A 19,680-nucleotide genomic window follows, 5' to 3' on the forward strand; every position below is an offset into this window, starting at 1 on the left:
AGAAAAAGTTTTGGAGTGAGATTAACAAGTTAAGAAAGCCTAGAGAACAAATGGATTTGTCAGTTAAAAATAGGAGAGGAGAGTTATTAAATGGAGAGGTAGAGGTATTGGGAAGATGGAAGGAATATTTTGAGGAATTGTTAAATGTTGATGAAGATAGGGAAGCTGTGATTTCGTGTATAGGGCAAGGAGGAATAACATCTTGTAGGAGTGAGGAAGAGCCAGTTGTGAGTGTGGGGGAAGTTCGTGAGGCAGTAGGTAAAATGAAAGGGGGTAAGGCAGCCGGGATTGATGGGATAAAGATAGAAATGTTAAAAGCAGGTGGGGATATAGTTTTGGAGTGGTTGGTGCAATTATTTAATAAATGTATGGAAGAGGGTAAGGTACCTAGGGATTGGCAGAGAGCATGCATAGTTCCTTTGTATAAAGGCAAAGGGGATAAAAGAGAGTGCAAAAATTATAGGGGGATAAGTCTGTTGAGTGTACCTGGTAAAGTGTATGGTAGAGTTATAATTGAAAGAATTAAGAGTAAGACGGAGAATAGGATAGCAGATGAACAAGGAGGCTTTAGGAAAGGTAGGGGGTGTGTGGACCAGGTGTTTACAGTGAAACATATAAGTGAACAGTATTTAGATAAGGCTAAAGAGGTCTTTGTGGCATTTATGGATTTGGAAAAGGCGTATGACAGGGTGGATAGGGGGGCAATGTGGCAGATGTTGCAAGTGTATGGTGTAGGAGGTAGGTTACTGAAAGCAGTGAAGAGTTTTTACGAGGATAGTGAGGCTCAAGTTAGAGTATGTAGGAAAGAGGGAAATTTTTTCCCAGTAAAAGTAGGCCTTAGACAAGGATGTGTGATGTCACCGTGGTTGTTTAATATATTTATAGATGGGGTTGTAAGAGAAGTAAATGCGAGGGTCTTGGCAAGAGGCGTGGAGTTAAAAGATAAAGAATCACACACAAAGTGGGAGTTGTCACAGCTGCTCTTTGCCGATGACACTGTGCTCTTGGGAGATTCTGAAGAGAAGTTGCAGAGATTGGTGGATGAATTTGGTAGGGTGTGCAAAAGAAGAAAATTAAAGGTGAATACAGGAAAGAGTAAGGTTATGAGGATAACAAAAAGATTAGGTGATGAAAGATTGAATATCAGATTGGAGGGAGAGAGTATGGAGGAGGTGAACGTATTCAGATATTTGGGAGTGGACGTGTCAGCGGATGGGTCTATGAAAGATGAGGTGAATCATAGAATTGATGAGGGAAAAAGAGTGAGTGGTGCACTTAGGAGTCTGTGGAGACAAAGAACTTTGTCCTTGGAGGCAAAGAGGGGAATGTATGAGAGTATAGTTTTACCAACGCTCTTATATGGGTGTGAAGCGTGGGTGATGAATGTTGCAGCGAGGAGAAGGCTGGAGGCAGTGGAGATGTCATGTCTGAGGGCAATGTGTGGTGTGAATATAATGCAGAGAATTCGTAGTTTGGAAGTTAGGAGGAGGTGCGGGATTACCAAAACTGTTGTCCAGAGGGCTGAGGAAGGGTTGTTGAGGTGGTTCGGACATGTAGAGAGAATGGAGCGAAACAGAATGACTTCAAGAGTGTATCAGTCTGTAGTGGAAGGAAGGCGGGGTAGGGGTCGGCCTAGGAAGGGTTGGAGGGAGGGGGTAAAGGAGGTTTTGTGTGCGAGGGGCTTGGACTTCCAGCAGGCATGCGTGAGCGTGTTTGATAGGAGTGAATGGAGACAAATGGTTTTTAATACTTGACGTGCTGTTGGAGTGTGAGCAAAGTAACATTTATGAAGGGATTCAGGGAAACCGGCAGGCCGGACTTGAGTCCTGGAGATGGGAAGTACAGTGCCTGCACTCTGAAGGAGGGGTGTTAATGTTGCAGTTTAAAAACTGTAGTGTAAAGCACCCTTCTGGCAAGACAGTGATGGAGTGAATGATGGTGAAAGTTTTTCTTTTTCGGGCCACCCTGCCTTGGTGGGAATCGGCCGGTGTGATAATAAATAATAAAAATATTATTATTATACGTATTATTATTATTATTATTATTATTATTATTATTATTATTATTATTATTATTATTATTATTATTACAATATAAATAATTTGCAATTTTTATTCACACAAGAAATATAAGATTTACTTTTATGCTTTATTGCAATAACTGTATAAATAATGTCAACCCATTCATTACTGCATTCATTACTTGAGCATAGCCAAAACAATCAAACATTTCTCCTATGTTGAGCTCAATTTCAAGGTACTTTTCGTCGTGAAAGCAATCAAAATCATATTTATTTCTGTAATATATCTTCCATTCTATCAAATGAGACAAAAAAAATTGAGAATACAACCATAAAAACCATTATTATTATTATTGTTATTATTATTATTATTCTTTCTTTCAACACACCGGCCGTATCCCACCGAGGTGGGGTGGCCCAAAAGGAAAAACAAAAGTTTCTCCTTTTACATTTAGTAATATATACAGGAGAAGAGGTTACTAGCCCCTTGCTCCCGGCATTTTAGTCGCCTCTTACAACACGCATGGCTTACGGAGGAAGAATTCTGTTCCACTTCCCCATGGAGATAAGAGGAAATAAACAACAAGAACTAGAAAGAAAATAGAAGAAAACCCAGAGGGGTGTGTATATATATATGCTTGTACATGTAAGTGTAGTATGACCTAAGTGTAAGTAGAAGTAGCAAGATGCACCTGAACTCTTGCATGTTTATGCGAGACAAAAAAAAGGACACCAGCAATCCTATCATCATGTAAAACAATTACAGGCTTTCATTTTACACTCGCTTAGCAGGATTGTAGTACCTCCCTGGGTGGCTTCTGTCTACCAACCTATACTACCTAAAGAGGCCATAATTGTAAACTGAAAAAAAAGTAATTATTATTATTATTATTATTATTATTATTATTATTATTGTTGTTGTTGTTGTTGTTGTTGTTGTTGTTGTTGTTGTTGTTGTTGTTGTTGTTGTTGTTGTTGTTGTTGTTGTTGTTGTTGTTGTTGTTGTTGTTGTTGTTGTTGTTGTTGTTGTTGTTGTTGTTGTTGTTGTTGTTGTTGTTGTTGTTGTTGTTGTTGTTGTTGTTGTTGTTGTTGTTGTTGTTGTTGTTGTTGTTGTTGTTGTTGTTGTTGTTGTTGTTGTTGTTGTTGTTGTTGTTGTTGTTGTTGTTGTTGTTGTTGTTGTTGTTGTTGTTGTTGTTGTTGTTGTTGTTGTTGTTGTTGTTGTTGTTGTTGTTGTTGTTGTTGTTGTTGTTGTTGTTGTTGTTGTTGTTGTTGTTGTTGTTGTTGTTGTTGTTGTTGTTGTTGTTGTTGTTGTTGTTGTTGTTGTTGTTGTTGTTGTTGTTGTTGTTGTTGTTGTTGTTGTTGTTGTTGTTGTTGTTGTTGTTGTTGTTGTACGTATTATTATTTTCTTTCAACAAACCGGCCGTATCCCACCGAGGCGGGGTGGCCCAAAAGGAAAAATGAAAGTTTATCCTTTTACATTTAGTAATATATACAGGAGAAGGGGTTACTAGCCCCTTGCTCCCGGCATTTTAGTCGCCTCTTACGACATGCATGGCTTACGGAGGAAGAATTCTGTTCCACTTCCCCATGGAGATAAGAGGAAATAAACAAGAACAAAAACTAGAAAGAAAATAGAAGAAAACCCAGAGGGGTATGTATGTATATATATGCTTGTACATGTATGTGTAGTGCGACCTAAGTGTAAGTAGAAGTAGCAAGATGTACCTGAAACCTTGCATGTTCATGAGACAAAAAAAAAATGGACACCAGCAATCCTACCATCATGTAAAACAATTACAGGCTTTCGTTTTACACTCACTTAGCAGGACAGTAGTACCTCCCTGGGTGGTTGCTGTCTACCAGCCTGCTACCTATAACGTATTATTATTATATTATTACAATATAAATAATTTGTAATTTTTATTCACACAAAAAATAGAAGATTTACTGTTATGAAGACTACTGCATTATTGTAACTGTATAAATAATATCAACCCGTTCATGACTGCATATTGGAATGTTCACTCTTGAATATTGCCAAAGAATCAAACATTTCTGCTACTTGGATCTCAATTTCAAGGCACTTTTCATTGTGAAACCAATCAAAATAATATCTGTTTCTGTAATGTATCTTCCATTCTATCAAATGAGACCAAAAAAAACGAGAATAAAACCATATGAAAATACCGCTAAGAGGCGGCTAATGACTGAAGTGAACTCCATTATTTATGGTCCGATTTCTTTCAATTTTGGTGTACATATTTTAAGAAAGATCTTTCCGTCATACATTGCCCAAGTTTCAATAAGATAGTCCAACAAACAAATGAGATCCAAATCCTTAGATCAAGAGCCTCTCACCATCAAGGAATCTCCCTTGAGGCCTGCTTGCTCATGGAAATTTCGCTCGTATATGGAAGCAAAAAATCGACCAAGCGACTACTCATATTTGGAGTAACTTGCATGTGGATGCGCTCACAAGTGGAGGTTTCACTGTATATGTTTTTATTGTGTTCTGTGCCCTGTTCCTGCGAGCGAGTTTTTTTTTTTTTACAGCCAATCATGGTCGAGGACGACCATGGGTAGGTAGCCGAGCAAAATGCACTCAGTAAGCCTACATAGCTAGTTTTCATAGTTTCTGCCAGAGGGCAGGTCTCTGGGTGGGTATGCCCAAGCCTTCCTGCCTCTCACTTGCTGCCAACTCAACCTAGAATCAACAGCACACTACTACTCTCTCCCTCACGGGCATGGCCCTCTGGGTCACCCAGGGCACTTGAACACACTGCCTGTGTACCATGAACCCAAATAAGGGAACGAAGCCTCTGAAGCCTTGTCATTGAACCTCGCTACCAAACACACATGTAATCATTCCTTGATACTGTATACAGTGGAACGTCAGTTTTCGTTTGCCCTGGCTTTCTTCGAATTCAGTTTTCAGTGACACTCTTCGTCAATTTTGTCCCAGTGTTAATCACCTTGTTTTTGTCAGTCTGCTGTACTGAACGTGTCCGCTTGCCTGCGCCCACACAAAACATTCCACATGTTCTGAGTCAGTCTGGTTTTGTTTCTCATCGATTGAGCATTACCCTTTGCATTCATCTGAAACATTTTGTTATAATCCATTGTTTTAGTGCTTGTTTATTGAGTGGGACTGCTAGATAAGCCACCATGGGGCCATAGAAAGTTTCGAGTGCCAGCCCTTTGATAAAGAAGGATTTTGAAAGGTTTGAGGCTGACCCTGACAATCCTATGCCTGTTGTGGAATCTATTGTGGGTTAGGGGAAGTCCATGGGTTTGGTTATGAGTGGCCAGGATGTGGAAGAGTTGGTGGGTGACCACAGGGAAGAGCTAACTGCTGAAGAGCTGCAGCACCTTCAACAGGAACAGCAACAGAGTTCAGCTGAGGAAATTGCTTCAGAGAAGGAGGAAGAGAGAGGGGAGAATGTGCCTTCTTCACTGTTTGACATGTGTGTAAAGTGGAGTGAGTTACAAAGCTTTGTGGAGAAATATCGCCCTAAGAAAGCTGTTGCAACCCGTGTCTGCATGTTCAATGACAGTGCCTTGTCCCATTTTAGGAAAATCTTAGAGATGCCAGAAACAGATCTCTCTGGACAGATTTTTTGTGTGACAGGGATCCAGTGCCAGTAAAAGACAAAGAAGGGAAGTATCCCCGGATAGGGACTTTATACCTGAAGTCAAAGGACACAGGTGCAACTAATGTGACGTTTATTGTGGCAATGTTTCGCTCTCCAGGAGCTTTATCAAGCCATTACAAACAATACATGGACACAGAAGGTATATACAGTGGACCCCCGGTTAACGATTTTAATCCGTGCAAGAGGGCTCATCGTTATGCGAAATAATCGTTATGCGAATGAATTTTCCCCATAAGAAATAATGGAAATCAAATTAATCCGTGCAAGACGCCCAAAAGTATGAAAAAAATTTTTTTTTACCACATGAAATGTTAATTTTAATACACACAAACTGAAAAAGGCATGCACAATTAAATGACACTTACTTTTATTGAAGATCTGGTGATGATTGATGGGATGGGAGGAGGGGAGAGCATTATCTTCTTACTGTTTAGAAGGGGAATCCCCTTCCATTACGACTTGAGGTAGCAAGTCCTTTTCCGGGGTTACTTCCCTTCTTCTTTTAATGCCACTAGGACCAGCTTGAGAGTCACTGGACCTCTGTCGCACAACAAATCTGTCCATAGAGCTCTGTACCTCCCGTTCCTTTACGATTTGTCTAAAATGGGCCACAACATTGTCATTGAAATAGTCACCAGCACGGCTTGCAACAGCTGTGTCAGGGTGATTTTCATCTATAAAGGTTTGCAGTTCAACCCACTGTGCACACATTTCCTTAATCTTTGAAGTAGGCACAATGGATTCCACAACTGGCATAGGCTTCTCAGGGTTAGCCCCAAACCCTTCAAAATCTTTCTTAATTTCCATACTAATTCTCACCCTTTTTACCACAGGGTTGGCACTAGAAGCTTTCTTGGGGCCCATGGTCACTTATTTTCCAGAAACAGCACCGAAAACACTGTAATAATACGAAATATTCCGAGTGTATGCTTGGATGTTACCGCGGAGGCTGGCTGGTAAACAATGGGACGGCCGGCACATGTGAGGCTGGCTGAGGGCACATTGGACGCGTCTCGGACGAAAATCGGTAAGCGGGTTTTTAATCGGTATGCGCGGCAAAAATTTTGCGATAAAAGTAATCGGTATGCGGAAAAATCGCTATGTGATGCCATCGTTATGCGGGGGTCCACTGTATAGGCTCAGAGTGAGGTGCAATACTAGTGGTGGTAGTAGTAGTAGTAGTAGTGACAAAAGTTGTAGTAGTAGTAATACAATATGGTAGAGCAATTAATTCGTACGTGAGTAAAAGGATATAAAAGCTATTGCTTGGGTAACAGTAATAGCTTTTATATCCATTTACTCATGTACGAATTAATTGCTCTACCATATTGTATTACTACTACTACTACTACTGCTACTACAACCTTTGTCACTACTACTACTAATACTGCTACTACAACCTTTGTCACTACTACTACTACTACTGCTACTACAACCTTTGTCACTACTACTACTACTACTGCTGCTGCCGCTGCCGCCGCCGCCGCCACCAGTATTGTACCTCACTCTGAGCCTATATATACCTTCTGTGTCCATGTATTGTTTGTAATGGCTTGATAAAGCTCCTGGAGAGCGAAACGTTGCCACAATAAATAGTCACATTAGTTTCACTTGTGTCCTTTTACTTTACATATTGTCGGTAATTCTACCAACTTTATTACAATACCTGAAGTCGTTGTGGAGGGGGATTCCCCTTCCAACCAATAATCTCTCCTCCCTCTCCCCTCCTCGGGTCTTCTATATGCCAGCAAGAGTCTTCAATAAAGGTAAATGTGATATTAAATGTTCATTTATCCATTTCATTAGTTCTTTATATTTCATTGTTTTCTGTATGTAAAACTAGTTCTTTTTTTTTTTTAACAAGGTGGCCGTCTCCCACCGAGGCAGGGTGACCCAAAAAGAAAGAAAATCCCCAAAAAGAAAATACTTTAATTATCATTCAACACTTTCACCTCACACATACATACTCACTGTTTTTGCAGAGGTGCCCAGGACACAACAGTTTAGAAGTATATACGTATAAAGATACCCAACATATTCCTCCATGTCCCTCCTCTATAACGTGTATTTTTTGTTAATACTATTGGGTGTCTGGAACAGATTAATTGGATTTACATTATTTCTTATGGGAAATGTTGCTTCAGTTTTCGCCGAGTCCGGTTTTCGTCAGACTTTCTGGAACACAATGATGAAAAATGAGGTTCCACTGTATTTTAATATACAGAATAGAGGAAATTAACTTCAGTATACATTATTTAGGTTTGTATACTGGTCAGAGAGCCCGTCATAAGTCCAAGTCGGTAAACGAGTACATCTCTAAGCGAGGAGAGTCTGTACAGTATTAAGATTTCTGAAAAATTTTGTTGATGCAGAAATATATGAAGTGCAAGTTAAATGATGCACATGCTGAATAGAAAACAGTTGCCTTAATATGCCTAAAGATATTTGGAAAAAAAAAATCAATGACAAACCCTGATCATTTCCAGATATACAAATATTTTATAGCATACACTGTCTGATGTGACCCATAAGATTGTAACAAAGTTACTGATGCTTCTTAATTCTTTAGACTTGTATTATAGTATTCACAATGCAATATTAATTGAATATTCTTTAACCCCAAGTCTTTATCTTTTATTTATGAAAAGGGACCTGATCCGTTTCAATGTGGTGACAGCGGTTCCTATAGAGCTCCAGAATCTATATAAGTTGATGGAAGTAGAATTTGATCCTCTTCATTTATGCACAAGAATGCAAAGCAACATTGAATGGATTCAAGAACATCCTGAGCTAGGTGAGTACATTGGTTGTAACACACTACCTCCTCTTGAATCTCATTCTAGTAGTTTGTCATTTATTTTATGAAAAATACTTAGTTCTTGTATCTGTTTGGCACCACTCTTTTTAGTTAATTATTGTGATCTCTTGTTCTACCTGTTATTGATGCTAAAAAAAAATATTTGTCCCTTTTTATTTTAAATGTGATTCTCAATTTTATCAATAGTTGAGGCCATTTTCTGTTTTCTGTATACATACATTGTTGCTCCATATTCTTGTCATATTTTCATTTGTTTTATGGCAGCACCCATCCATCATAATGATTTTGTAGCCATGAAAATACATGACTGCTGGTGTGTGAGCTAAATAACATTCATGAAGGGATTTGGGAAAACCATAGGTGGGAAGGACAGTGCCTGCACTCGTGAAGAGAGGTGTTGGTGATATTGCAGTTGAAGGGTAATCCGAATTGTAATGTCAGCACGCTTCTGGCAAGACTGATTGAATGAATGAAGGTAAATGTGCTTCCTTCTTTTGGGTTGATCTTCCTTGGTGGGATGCTTCTGCTAAATCCCTTGTATAAATTTAGCACTCCATATGAATTCTCAAATTGTTGGCCATTTATTTCCCTCCTTAAGTTTAAGTTGCTTTTAGTGTGCCACCAAATGTGGAATGTAAATGGCAGCAGAGAAAGCCTTTTTATTAAGCAATAATTTTTCCTAAATAGGGCTTTGTTTATGCAGGACTTCACAAAGCCTTATTTAGGGCAAAATGACACTTACTAAGGAGGCCCTCCATATGTTTGTTATGCATTCCTAAACTGCTTTCAAACAAGTTCTTTACTTTATTGCTCAACTTACGGGAGGGTCGAGCAGAATCACCAACTTTTTTCTTTTATCAGATATCAATGGGATTGTGACAGTGGATTAACCCTTTCAGGGTCCGTCCCGTAGATCTACGGCTTTACATTCAGGGTCCAAACCGTAGATCTACGTCATGAGCTCAGCTCACTCTGATTAAACTGTGAGTGGTACATTTGGGCCTAGATATGAGAGAATACATCTATGTGGTATGTGTGCACCACATAAAACAGATCTTGCAGCACACTGTGTATAATGAGAGAAAAAAAACTGAAATCATGATTTTTTGATTAAAACAGCGACTTTGCAGTGTTTTTTCGTATGTTTTTTATAGTTGTATTTGCGATTTCTTGATCTCATTTGATAGAATGGAAGACATATTACAGAAATAGAGATGATTTTGATTGGTTTTAGCACTGGAAATGACTTGAAACTGAGCTCAAAGTAGCAGAAATGTTAAATTTTTGCTGATGTTCAAGAGTAAACAAACGACCTCACACGTCTAATACACGCCAGCTGGTGGGTCTAATATACATTCACAAATGTGGTGATGATATTTATGCAATTATTACAGTATTGCATAACAGTAAATCTTCTATTTTTTGGTGTGAATAAAAATTCATTATGCAAATAAAAAATAATAATGGAATTTATTTGTAAAGCCTCAAAACGTAACTAATGAACAGAGGAAATGTTAGTTTAGTTCCAGGAATACCTACATTGTTTATTCTGGACCGTATTTTGAAATTGGAATATTTTGAACTTTGTGTTAAATTGGCCAAATTAACAATTTCCGATCACTTTAATTTGTAGTTGAAACAGTTGACTTGGCAATTTCTTGTGCTCAATCGATAGAATAGAAGTAATACTAGTGAAATAGCTAAGAATTTGGTTGGCTGGAATAATGTAATTGGCCTAAAATGGGAGTCAAAGTCGGCAAAATCGCCGATTCGTAAATATCGCTGACACATCAAAATTCGCGAGAGCATAATTTAGTCAATTTTCCATCAAATTTCGTACTTTTTGTTTTATTACCTTCACAAAAAGATTCTCTACCATTTCATAAGAAAAAATAACAAATTTATTTTTTTTTTTGAAAATTCTTGGACACTGGGGCACCACTTGAGATTTGGGCCTTGGACCCTGAAGGGGTTAAGCGGCATAAAAAACATATAGACTGTTTTGACTGTTAGCCTTCAAATTACAAAAAAAATTAATTTTGCACAATTTTATGGGTCCTAGGACTTCTTCCACTAAATTGGGAAGATGTACAATGCTCTAGTTGACATAAGATGAAAGATAAAGGCTAGATTATTAATGACCCAGGACAGTTTAGCGATAATGTCAGTAGATTCCATAAAAAAAATGTTGAAGTTAGTAATTTTGTTTGTTTTTTTGTGTACAAAAAAATTATTAAAAGCAAAGCTGTAAACAGTATCACAAATCCATCCTGGGTGTTTGTAGAACCATCATTCCTCAATAACATTGCAAAAATCATGACAATCCTATTAATACTTATCGCAGGAGAGGGATTACAATGGCAATAACTTACTTCTGATTTATTATTAATTTTGTTTGGTGTGAAACTCTATGGTTACGGCATGCCAAATCTGAGTGTGTTGCACCTCTCCTTGCTTGTTGACAGCCTGCAGGCTACTGAGGGACTCGCTCACTGCACTCCACACACTAGCCAGCACAGAAGATGCCATGTAGAGTATTTACAATGAAACAATCATAAAAATCGAAATTTTTGGACGGAAAAAAAAAAACTACTTGCCAACATGTATTTTTGCTGACAGCAGCAACAAAAAAAATACATTTAATGTAAAACATACTTAGAAATATGCTAGAAACAAGCAGATTACGTCAAAATGTTGCCAGAATTTTTTACTATTTTTCGGTAAGAAAACATTTTTTCCATAATTTTTCAATTTTAATTAACCCTTTGAGGGTCGACAGGCCCTCTCCGAAACTCGTTCTCAGGGTCGGCCAAATTTAAAAAAAAAAAAAATTATTTTCTCTTATGAAAAGATAGAGAATCTTTTCCCGATCATAACGACACCAAAAGTTTGAAATTTGATAGAAAACTTACGGAATTATGCTCTCGCAAAGTTAGCGGTCTCGGCGATGTTTACGGATCGGCGATTTTGCCCACTTTGAGCCCCATTTTCGGCCAATTTCACTGTACTAGTCGACAAAAAACATGAATATTTCGCTAGAACTCCATTTTTTCTATCGAATGGGTGCAAGAAACCACCCATTTATAAATTCAACTATCCAGTACAGTGGTCAGAATTTAGCAATTTTGCCAATTTCACACAAATTTCAAAAGATGCCAATTTCGGAATAGGGTCCAGAATAAACAAGAAAGACATTCCTGGCACTAAAATGACATTTCCTCTAGTCATTAGTCACGTCTCAAGGCCCCTCTTATATTCTTTTGCTTTCCACTTTGAATTTTTATTCTCACAAAAAATATAAGATTTACTGTTATGCAGACTACTGCATTAGTGTAAAAAATGGTATAAATATTATTGGTGCACTTGTGAAAGAATATTAGACTCACCAGTTGACGTGTATTGCACGCTTGGCACGATTTGTTTACTTTTGAAGTTTGGTAAAAATCGAACATTTCTGCTACTTTGAGCTCAATTTCAAGGCACCTTTCATTGTAAAACCAGTCAAAATCATCTCAATTTCAGTAATATGTCTTCCATTCTATAAAATGAGACCAAGAAAACTAGAATACAACAATAAATACCATACGAAAATACACTGCAAAGTCGCTGATTTATTAAAAAAAAAATGGAAAAAGTTTTTTTTTTCTCATTATGCACTGTGTGCTGCAGGATTTTTTTTAGACTGTGCACACTGACCACATAGACCCATTCTTTCATATGAAGGCCTACCAGCTTTCTCCCACTAGATTTGAGGTCGCTAGAATTTATGAGTACTAGTACGTCAAAAACCCCTACGCGTAAGACGTACTAGTACGACGAAAACCCTCAAAGGGTTAACCCTATGAGGGTCGACAGGCCCTCTCCGAAACTCGTTCTCAGGGTCGGCCAAATTTCAAAAAAAAAAAAATTATTTTTTCTTATGAAAAAATAGAGTATTTTTTTCTAAACATTATAGGCTAAACAAAAAAATTTTAACGTCAATACTTACCGAGATATGGAGGTGTGAAATTTGCCAAAATTGAACAACATATGGTAACATCGCGGACTGCCGTCACCCGGTATTTTTCTATTTACTTTCTTATGTACTATTTTCAATTATTTTTCAATTTTTCTTTTTCTGAGTAACTTTTATGGCCTCTGAGGCCAACATGATCAGTATTTTGTAAGTTATTTCTTTTTCAATACTACACAATAAGGGCGTAAACACTGTTGTCATTATTTTGTTTACAGAAAATATTTACAGAAACAAACAATATGAAATGTTGTTTATTACTATTTTTCTATATTTTATATACATATATACAGTCACAGGGAATGTTTCTAAAAGTTCTGCAGCCTGTGGAACTCTTTGAAACATGGTGTCATGCACAGTGGAGTTTTGCACTCCTCACACATAAAACGAGTGTCTCTGCGTTGTTGTGTGCGTTTTCTTGTATGTGCACAGACGTAACACCTCCTCTGAGCCTTTTTCTTCAAAGCAGTAGCAGGCAGTTTTACCAGGAAGTGATCACCATGCTTCAGACGAGCAGGTAGTTGTTGATAATTTGGTGGGCGGTCAATTGCAGGTGCTGTTCCTTGGTACTTGAATACTATTTGTCTGATGACACAAACAGAATTTGCCGTACTGTGGTTTGTTTCTGGTGCTCATCTTACACATATTATAAGCATTGAGCATGGAAATGTCCAGAAGATGGAAAAACAGTTTGATGTACCACTTATAACTCTTGCGAACACAATCAGCAAACCCAATCTGCATGTCACATTTGTCCACTGAACGCATGTTGAAGGTGTAATCAATCACAGCTGCAGGTTTTAGAATGGGTTCATTTCTCTCTCTATGCTGCCTGCCACTGTTTGCCATTTCATTAGGGTGAATTGATGACAACAGTGTGACATCTCGTTTGTCATGCCACCGAAATGCCATGATGTCATTGGCAGCAAATGCCTGCACCTCGCCTCTACGAGTGCCAGCGTCAAACCTGGGCATATGTTTTCGATTTGCACGCATTGTGCCACACACATCTGTCATGGTCACTCGCAAAAAATCACTGAGTGAGGGGCTTGTGTACCAGTTATATGCCCCTTACCAAGGTATGGTTCTATCATTGTTCGAACCACATCACCTGAGATGCCCAATAACTTCCTGGTATTTTGCAATGTATAACTTCCAGTGTACACAATAATATCCAATACCAGACCACTGTAACAATCACAAAGCACAAACAACTTTATACCAAAGCGTTTCCTCTTGCTTGGTATGTACTGCTTGAAAGAGAGTCTTCCTTTGAACAGAATCAGACTTGTCAATTACAAGCTTCCTGAAGGGATAAAAATGCATACTGAATTTCTGTTTCAGATACACAAACACATTCCTAATCTTATATAACCTGTCAGTTCTGTCAGGCCTGGTTTTATCTGAGAAGTGAAGCATACGTAACATTAGCACAAATCGATTCACTGGCATTATATCACTGAAACCTGGTGTTGCAATCAGGGGGTCTGTTGACCAGTATGATTTCACTTTGTGCTTATACACATGTGGCATAAGTATTATTGTGGCAAAGAAAAGATACATCTCAGCCACAGTTGCCTCCTTCCACTGGTGTAGACGTGATTTTGGTGAAAGTAATGTGTTTGCCATGGTGTACTCGTAGTATGTGTTGCTTTCCATGACAATACTTTTCATCAGTGGTTCGTCAAAGAATAACTCGAAACATTCCAGTTCAGTGGCATTGTTCCCAAGTGCACAAGATGGCCGTATTCCACTTTGGCTGCCATCAAACTGGTGGGGATTTGGAACAAAATTGACAGCTTCCTGCCAATCCCAGGTGCGGTCTGCTGGTGGGTACTGGACAATGACAGGTGGTTGTGGTTGTGGAGGTTGTGGTTGTGGAGGCTGGTGTGGTGGGGGAGTGGGGGATGGTGGCCTTTGTTCTAGATCAGCTGAGGCAGTGGCGTGGGTGGCAGCATGGCCCACTGCTGGTGCCTCACCGCCGGCACCACTACCACCACGCACATTTTCCATCCCAATTGCAACAGTATCTTTGTCATTTTCAGTGTCTGTTCCTGTTGTACAGCCACGGGATGTACTCCGAGATACACTCCTTCCCCTTGGAATAGCATATGGCACACTTCCAGAGCGCATATATCGTTGTATATACTGACGCTTCACTGGGGAATATTGCACTTCACTATCACTACTGGAACTAGTTTGAAGAGCTTGTAGTTTATATTCACTATCACTCTCATCACCCATGCTCTCATCTGAGTCTGGGATTTGGGAAAATAGAAGTTTCCTCTTGGGTTCTGGAACAACTGAACGTGAACACGAGGGCCCAGCACCAGAGGTGGAAGGCTGAGGGTCGTCTGGGTTTTCTTCACTATTACCGATATTATGGTCATTAGTTTCGGTCAAAACCTCACTAAAACCACGAAACTCATCTTCACTGGCACTTCCATCACTATTAGAACTGTCACTGGGGAACAAAAGTGTCCCAATTCGCCGAGGAGTGAGGAGCTTCTTACCGCGAGGCATGGTGGACATTGTTTACTAAGAGGGCATTCCCACAATGCACCACTGGGTCCCAGATTTTTTTTCTACCGCGCACACCGACCACGCAGACCCATTCTCTCACACCTAGGCCTACCAGCCTTTTCGCGCGAGATTTGAGGCCGCTAGAATTTATGCGTACTAGTACGTCAAAAACCCCTACGCGTAAGACGTACTAGTACAACGAAAACCCTCAAAGGGTTAACTGAAACAGGAAAATGGCTCGCCCATCCCTTAATCAGTTCTTAACCCTTGTGTATATGGCAAGGTTTTGAAAAAAAAATTTTTTTAAAGAACAAAAGTACATTTTGTAAGAATCAAATAAAACCAAAATGAGTGTAATCTGATGAAAACTTGCAATTCTATGGTGTGTTGAAGTTGGCAAAAAAAGGAAAACACGATGGCAACAATGGTGTAAATGCACTAGTGATATTTGTGTTTTACAATTTTTTTTTTTCTCCAAGTCTGCCATCTCCCACTGAGGCAGGGTGACCCAAAAAGAAAAAAAATCCCCAAAAAGAAAATACTTTCATCATCATTCAACACTTTCATCTCACACATAATAACTGTCTTTGCAGAGGTGCTCAGAACACAACAGTTTAGAAGCATATATCAAGATATATAACATATCCCTCCAAACTGCCAATATCCCAAACCCCTCCTTCAAAGTGCAGGCATTGTACTTCCCATTTCCAGTACTCAAGTCTGGCTATATAAAAATAACCGGTTTCCCTGAATTTTTTTTTTTTTTTTTCAACAAGTCGGCCGTCTCCCACCGAGGCAGGGTGACCCAAAAAAGAAAGAAAATCCCCAAAAAGAAAATATTTTCATCATCATTCAACACTTTCACCACACTCGCACATTATCACTGTTTTTGCAGAGGTGCTCAGAATACAACAGTCTAGAAGCATACACATATAAAGATACACAACATATCCCTCCAAACTGCCAATATCCCAAACCCCTCCTTTAAAGTGCAGGCATTGTACTTCCCATTTCCAGGACTCAAGTCCGACTATATGAAAATAACCGGTTTCCCTGAATCCCTTCACTAAATATTACCCTGCTCACACCAACAGATCGTCAGGTCCCAAGTACCATTCGTCTCCATTCACTCCTATCTAACACGCTCACGCACGCTTGCTGGAAGTCCAAGCCCCTTACCCACAAAACCTCCTTTACCCCCTCTCACCAACCCTTTCGAGGACGACCCCTACCCCGCCTTCCTTCCCCTATAGATTTATATGCTTTCCATGTCATTCTACTTTGATCCATTCTCTCTAAATGACCAAACCACCTCAACAACCCCTCCTCTGCCCTCTGACTAATACTTTTATTAACTCCACACCTTCTCCTAATTTAAACACTCTGAATTTTCTGCATAATATTTACACCACACATTGCCCTTAAACAGGACATCTCCACTGCCTCCAACCGTCTCCTCGCTGCTGCATTTACCACCCAAGCTTCACACCCATATAAGAGTGTTGGTACTACTATACTTTCATACATACCCTTCTTTGCCTCCATAGATAACGTTTTTTGACTCCACATATACCTCAACGCACCACTCACCTTTTTTCCCTCATCAATTCTATGATTAACCTCATCCTTCATAAATCCATCCGCCGACACGTCAACTCCCAAGTATCTGAAAACATTCACTTCTTCCATACTCCTCCTCCCCAATTTGATATCCAATTTTTCTTTATCCAAATCATTTGACACCCTCATCACCTTACTCTTTTCTATGTTCACTTTCAACTTTCTACCTTTACACACATTCCCAAACTCATCCACTAACCTTTGCAATTTTTCTTTAGAATCTCCCATAAACACAGTATCATCAGCAAAAAGTAACTGTGTCAATTCCCATTTTGAATTTGATTCCCCATAATTTAATCCCACCCCTCTCCCAAACACCCTAGCATTTACTTCCTTTACAACCCCATCTATAAATATATTAAACAACCATGGTGACATTACACATCCCTGTCTAAGACCTACTTTTACCGGGAAGTAGTCTCCCTCTCTTCTACACACCCTAACCTGAGCCTCACTATCCTCATAAAAACTCTTTACAGCATTTAATAACTTACCACCTATTCCATATACTTGCAACATCTGCCACATTGCTCCTTTATCCACTCTATCATATGCCTTTTCTAAATCCATAAATGCAATAAAAACTACCCTATCTTTATCTAAATACTGTTCACATATATGCTTCAATGTAAACACCTGATCTACACATCCCCTACCCACTCTAAAACCTCCTTGCTCATCCGCAATCCTACATTCTGTCTTACCTCTAATTCTTTCAATTATAACCCTACCGTACACTTTTCCTGGTATACTCAGTAAGCTTATTCCTCTATAATTTTTACAGTCTCTCTTGTCCCCTTTCCCTTTATATAAAGGGACTATACATGCTCTCTGCCACTCCCTAGGTACCTTCCCCTCTTTCATACATTTATTAAACAAAAGTACCAACCACTCCATCACTATATCCCCCCCTGCTTTTAACATTTCTGTCATGATCCCATCAGTTCCAGCTGCTTTACCCCCTTTCATTTTACGTAATGCCTCACGTACCTCCCCCACACTTACATTCTGCTCTTCTTCACTCCTAAAAGATGGTATACCTCCCTGACCAGTGCATGAAATTACTGCCTCTGTTTCTTCCTTAACATTTAAAAGTTCCTCAAAATATTCTCGCCATCTACCCAATACCTCCATCTCCCCATCTACTAACTCCCCTACTCTGTTTTTAACTGACAAATCCATATTTTCCCTAGGCTTTCTTAACTTGTTTAACTCACTCCAAAATTTTTTCTTATTTTCATTAAAATTTCTTGACAGTGCCTCTCCCACTCTATCATCTGCTCTCCTTTTGCACTCTCTCACCACTCTCTTTATATATATTATTTATATATATATATATATATGAATGTGTTCATATATTTGGGAGTTGAATTGTCAGCAGATGGATTTATGAAGGATGAGCTTAACAGAATTGATGAAGGAAAAAGGTGAGTGGTGCATTGAGGTATCTGTGGAAACATTATCATCATTGGAGGCAAAGAAGGGAGTGTACTAGAGTATAGTGGTACCACCTCTTACGTGGGTGTGAAGCATGGGTCGTAAATGCTGCAACAAGGAGGAGGTTGGAGGCAATAGAGATGTCATATCTAAGGGTGTGTGGTGTAAATATGCAGAGAATTTGTAGTGTAGAAATTACGAGGCATGGAGTTATTAAAAGTATTAGTCAGAGGGCTGAAGATGGGTTGTTGAGGTGGTAGGGAAAGGAAGGCAGGATAGGGGTCATCCTTGAAAAGGTTTGAGGGAGGAGGTAAAGGAGGTTTTGTGGGCGAGGGGCTTAGACTTCCAGCAAGCGTGCGTGAGCATGTTGTATAGGAGTGAATGGAGACAAATGTTTTTGGGGACCTGACGAGCTGTTGGTGTGTGAACAAGGTGATATTTTATGAAGGGATTCGGGGAGACCGGGTAGCCGCAATCGAGTCCTGGAGGTGGGAAGTAGACTGCCTGCGCTTTAAAGGAGGGCTTTGGGATATTTGCTGTTTAGAGCGACATCTAAACTGTTCCCTCATGCCTCTGACAAGACAGTGATAGTATGAATAGTGAAAATTTCTTGTTCAGGTCACCCTGCCTTGGTGAAAGATAGCCAGCCTGTTAAGAAAAAAATTGTCAGTTAAGAGGTTAATGTGTAGTATCCTGTATTAATCATTACCCCTACCATTAGCCTATTTCCTATTTATTTCAAGAAGGCATTTAGCATTTACTGGGAAGATAAAATGAACCCCCAGGTCAATTTCCTCCATTGTATGTGAAGTGAAGCTGTTAGTTTAACTTGTTACTGGATACTGTGCTAGGGTTACCAGATTACTATGCTAAAATGTGTGTGTGTAGTTTATATATATCTCACTCTGACCTGCTAGTTTTATGACTTGTTTCCATGGGTTCAAATCCTATCCACTCTGTGAGTTATAAATTTCCAGTTTTTATACTTTGTAATTGTTAAAACATTTCAGGGTTGACTCAGTATGTGCCTGCACTGCAAGAGATGACGATAACTCGCCTTGTGAAGCAAGTGGCACAGCTGTATCAGTCCATCACTTTCAAACGACTGTTGGAACTTAGTGTCTTTGTTGGTGGCTTTCACTTGGAACGTATACTGGTTGATTTGGTTCGCCATAATGACATGCAGGTATGAGTTTGTCATAGTGACATTGCAATTGTAGCTGATTTTTGAAGATGTTCCAAAGGGCCTTTGTTAAATTTACACAAGCAGTCATAATATTTTTTATTATTTATTAACACATCGGCCATTTCCCACCAAGGTAGGGTGGCCTAAAAAAAGAAAAACTTTCACCATCCAAGCGGACATCAACCAAATCTTCAAATGGGCCACTCAGAACAATATGAAGTTCAATGAAGAGAAATTTCAACTACTCAGATATGGAAAACTTGAGGAAATTAAAACTGTATCAAGGTATACAACAAATTCTAACCATACAATAGAGTGAAAAAGTAATGTAAAGGAATTGGGAGTGATAATGTCAGAGGTTCTCGCCTTCAAAGACCACAACAATGTATCTACTGCATCTGCTAGGAAAAT

The 19,680-nt window shown here is 39.2% G+C and overlaps 1 protein-coding gene across 1 annotated transcript in view; it reads left to right on the forward strand.

Moving 5' to 3' along the window:
- The window catches only part of eIF3a (eukaryotic translation initiation factor 3 subunit a), a 221,254-nt gene that overhangs the window by 21,202 nt on the left and 180,372 nt on the right, over window positions 1–19,680 (forward strand). Inside the window, exons 8-9 of the mRNA XM_070081388.1 lie at window positions 8,322–8,467; window positions 19,094–19,269. Coding sequence (XP_069937489.1) covers window positions 8,322–8,467; window positions 19,094–19,269 — 322 coding nt within the window. The remainder of the gene's footprint in view (window positions 1–8,321; window positions 8,468–19,093; window positions 19,270–19,680) is intronic.

The sequence above is a fragment of the Cherax quadricarinatus genome, chromosome 6 (genome assembly GCF_038502225.1).
Source record: "Cherax quadricarinatus isolate ZL_2023a chromosome 6, ASM3850222v1, whole genome shotgun sequence".
Taxonomy (NCBI): Eukaryota; Metazoa; Arthropoda; class Malacostraca; order Decapoda; family Parastacidae; genus Cherax; species Cherax quadricarinatus.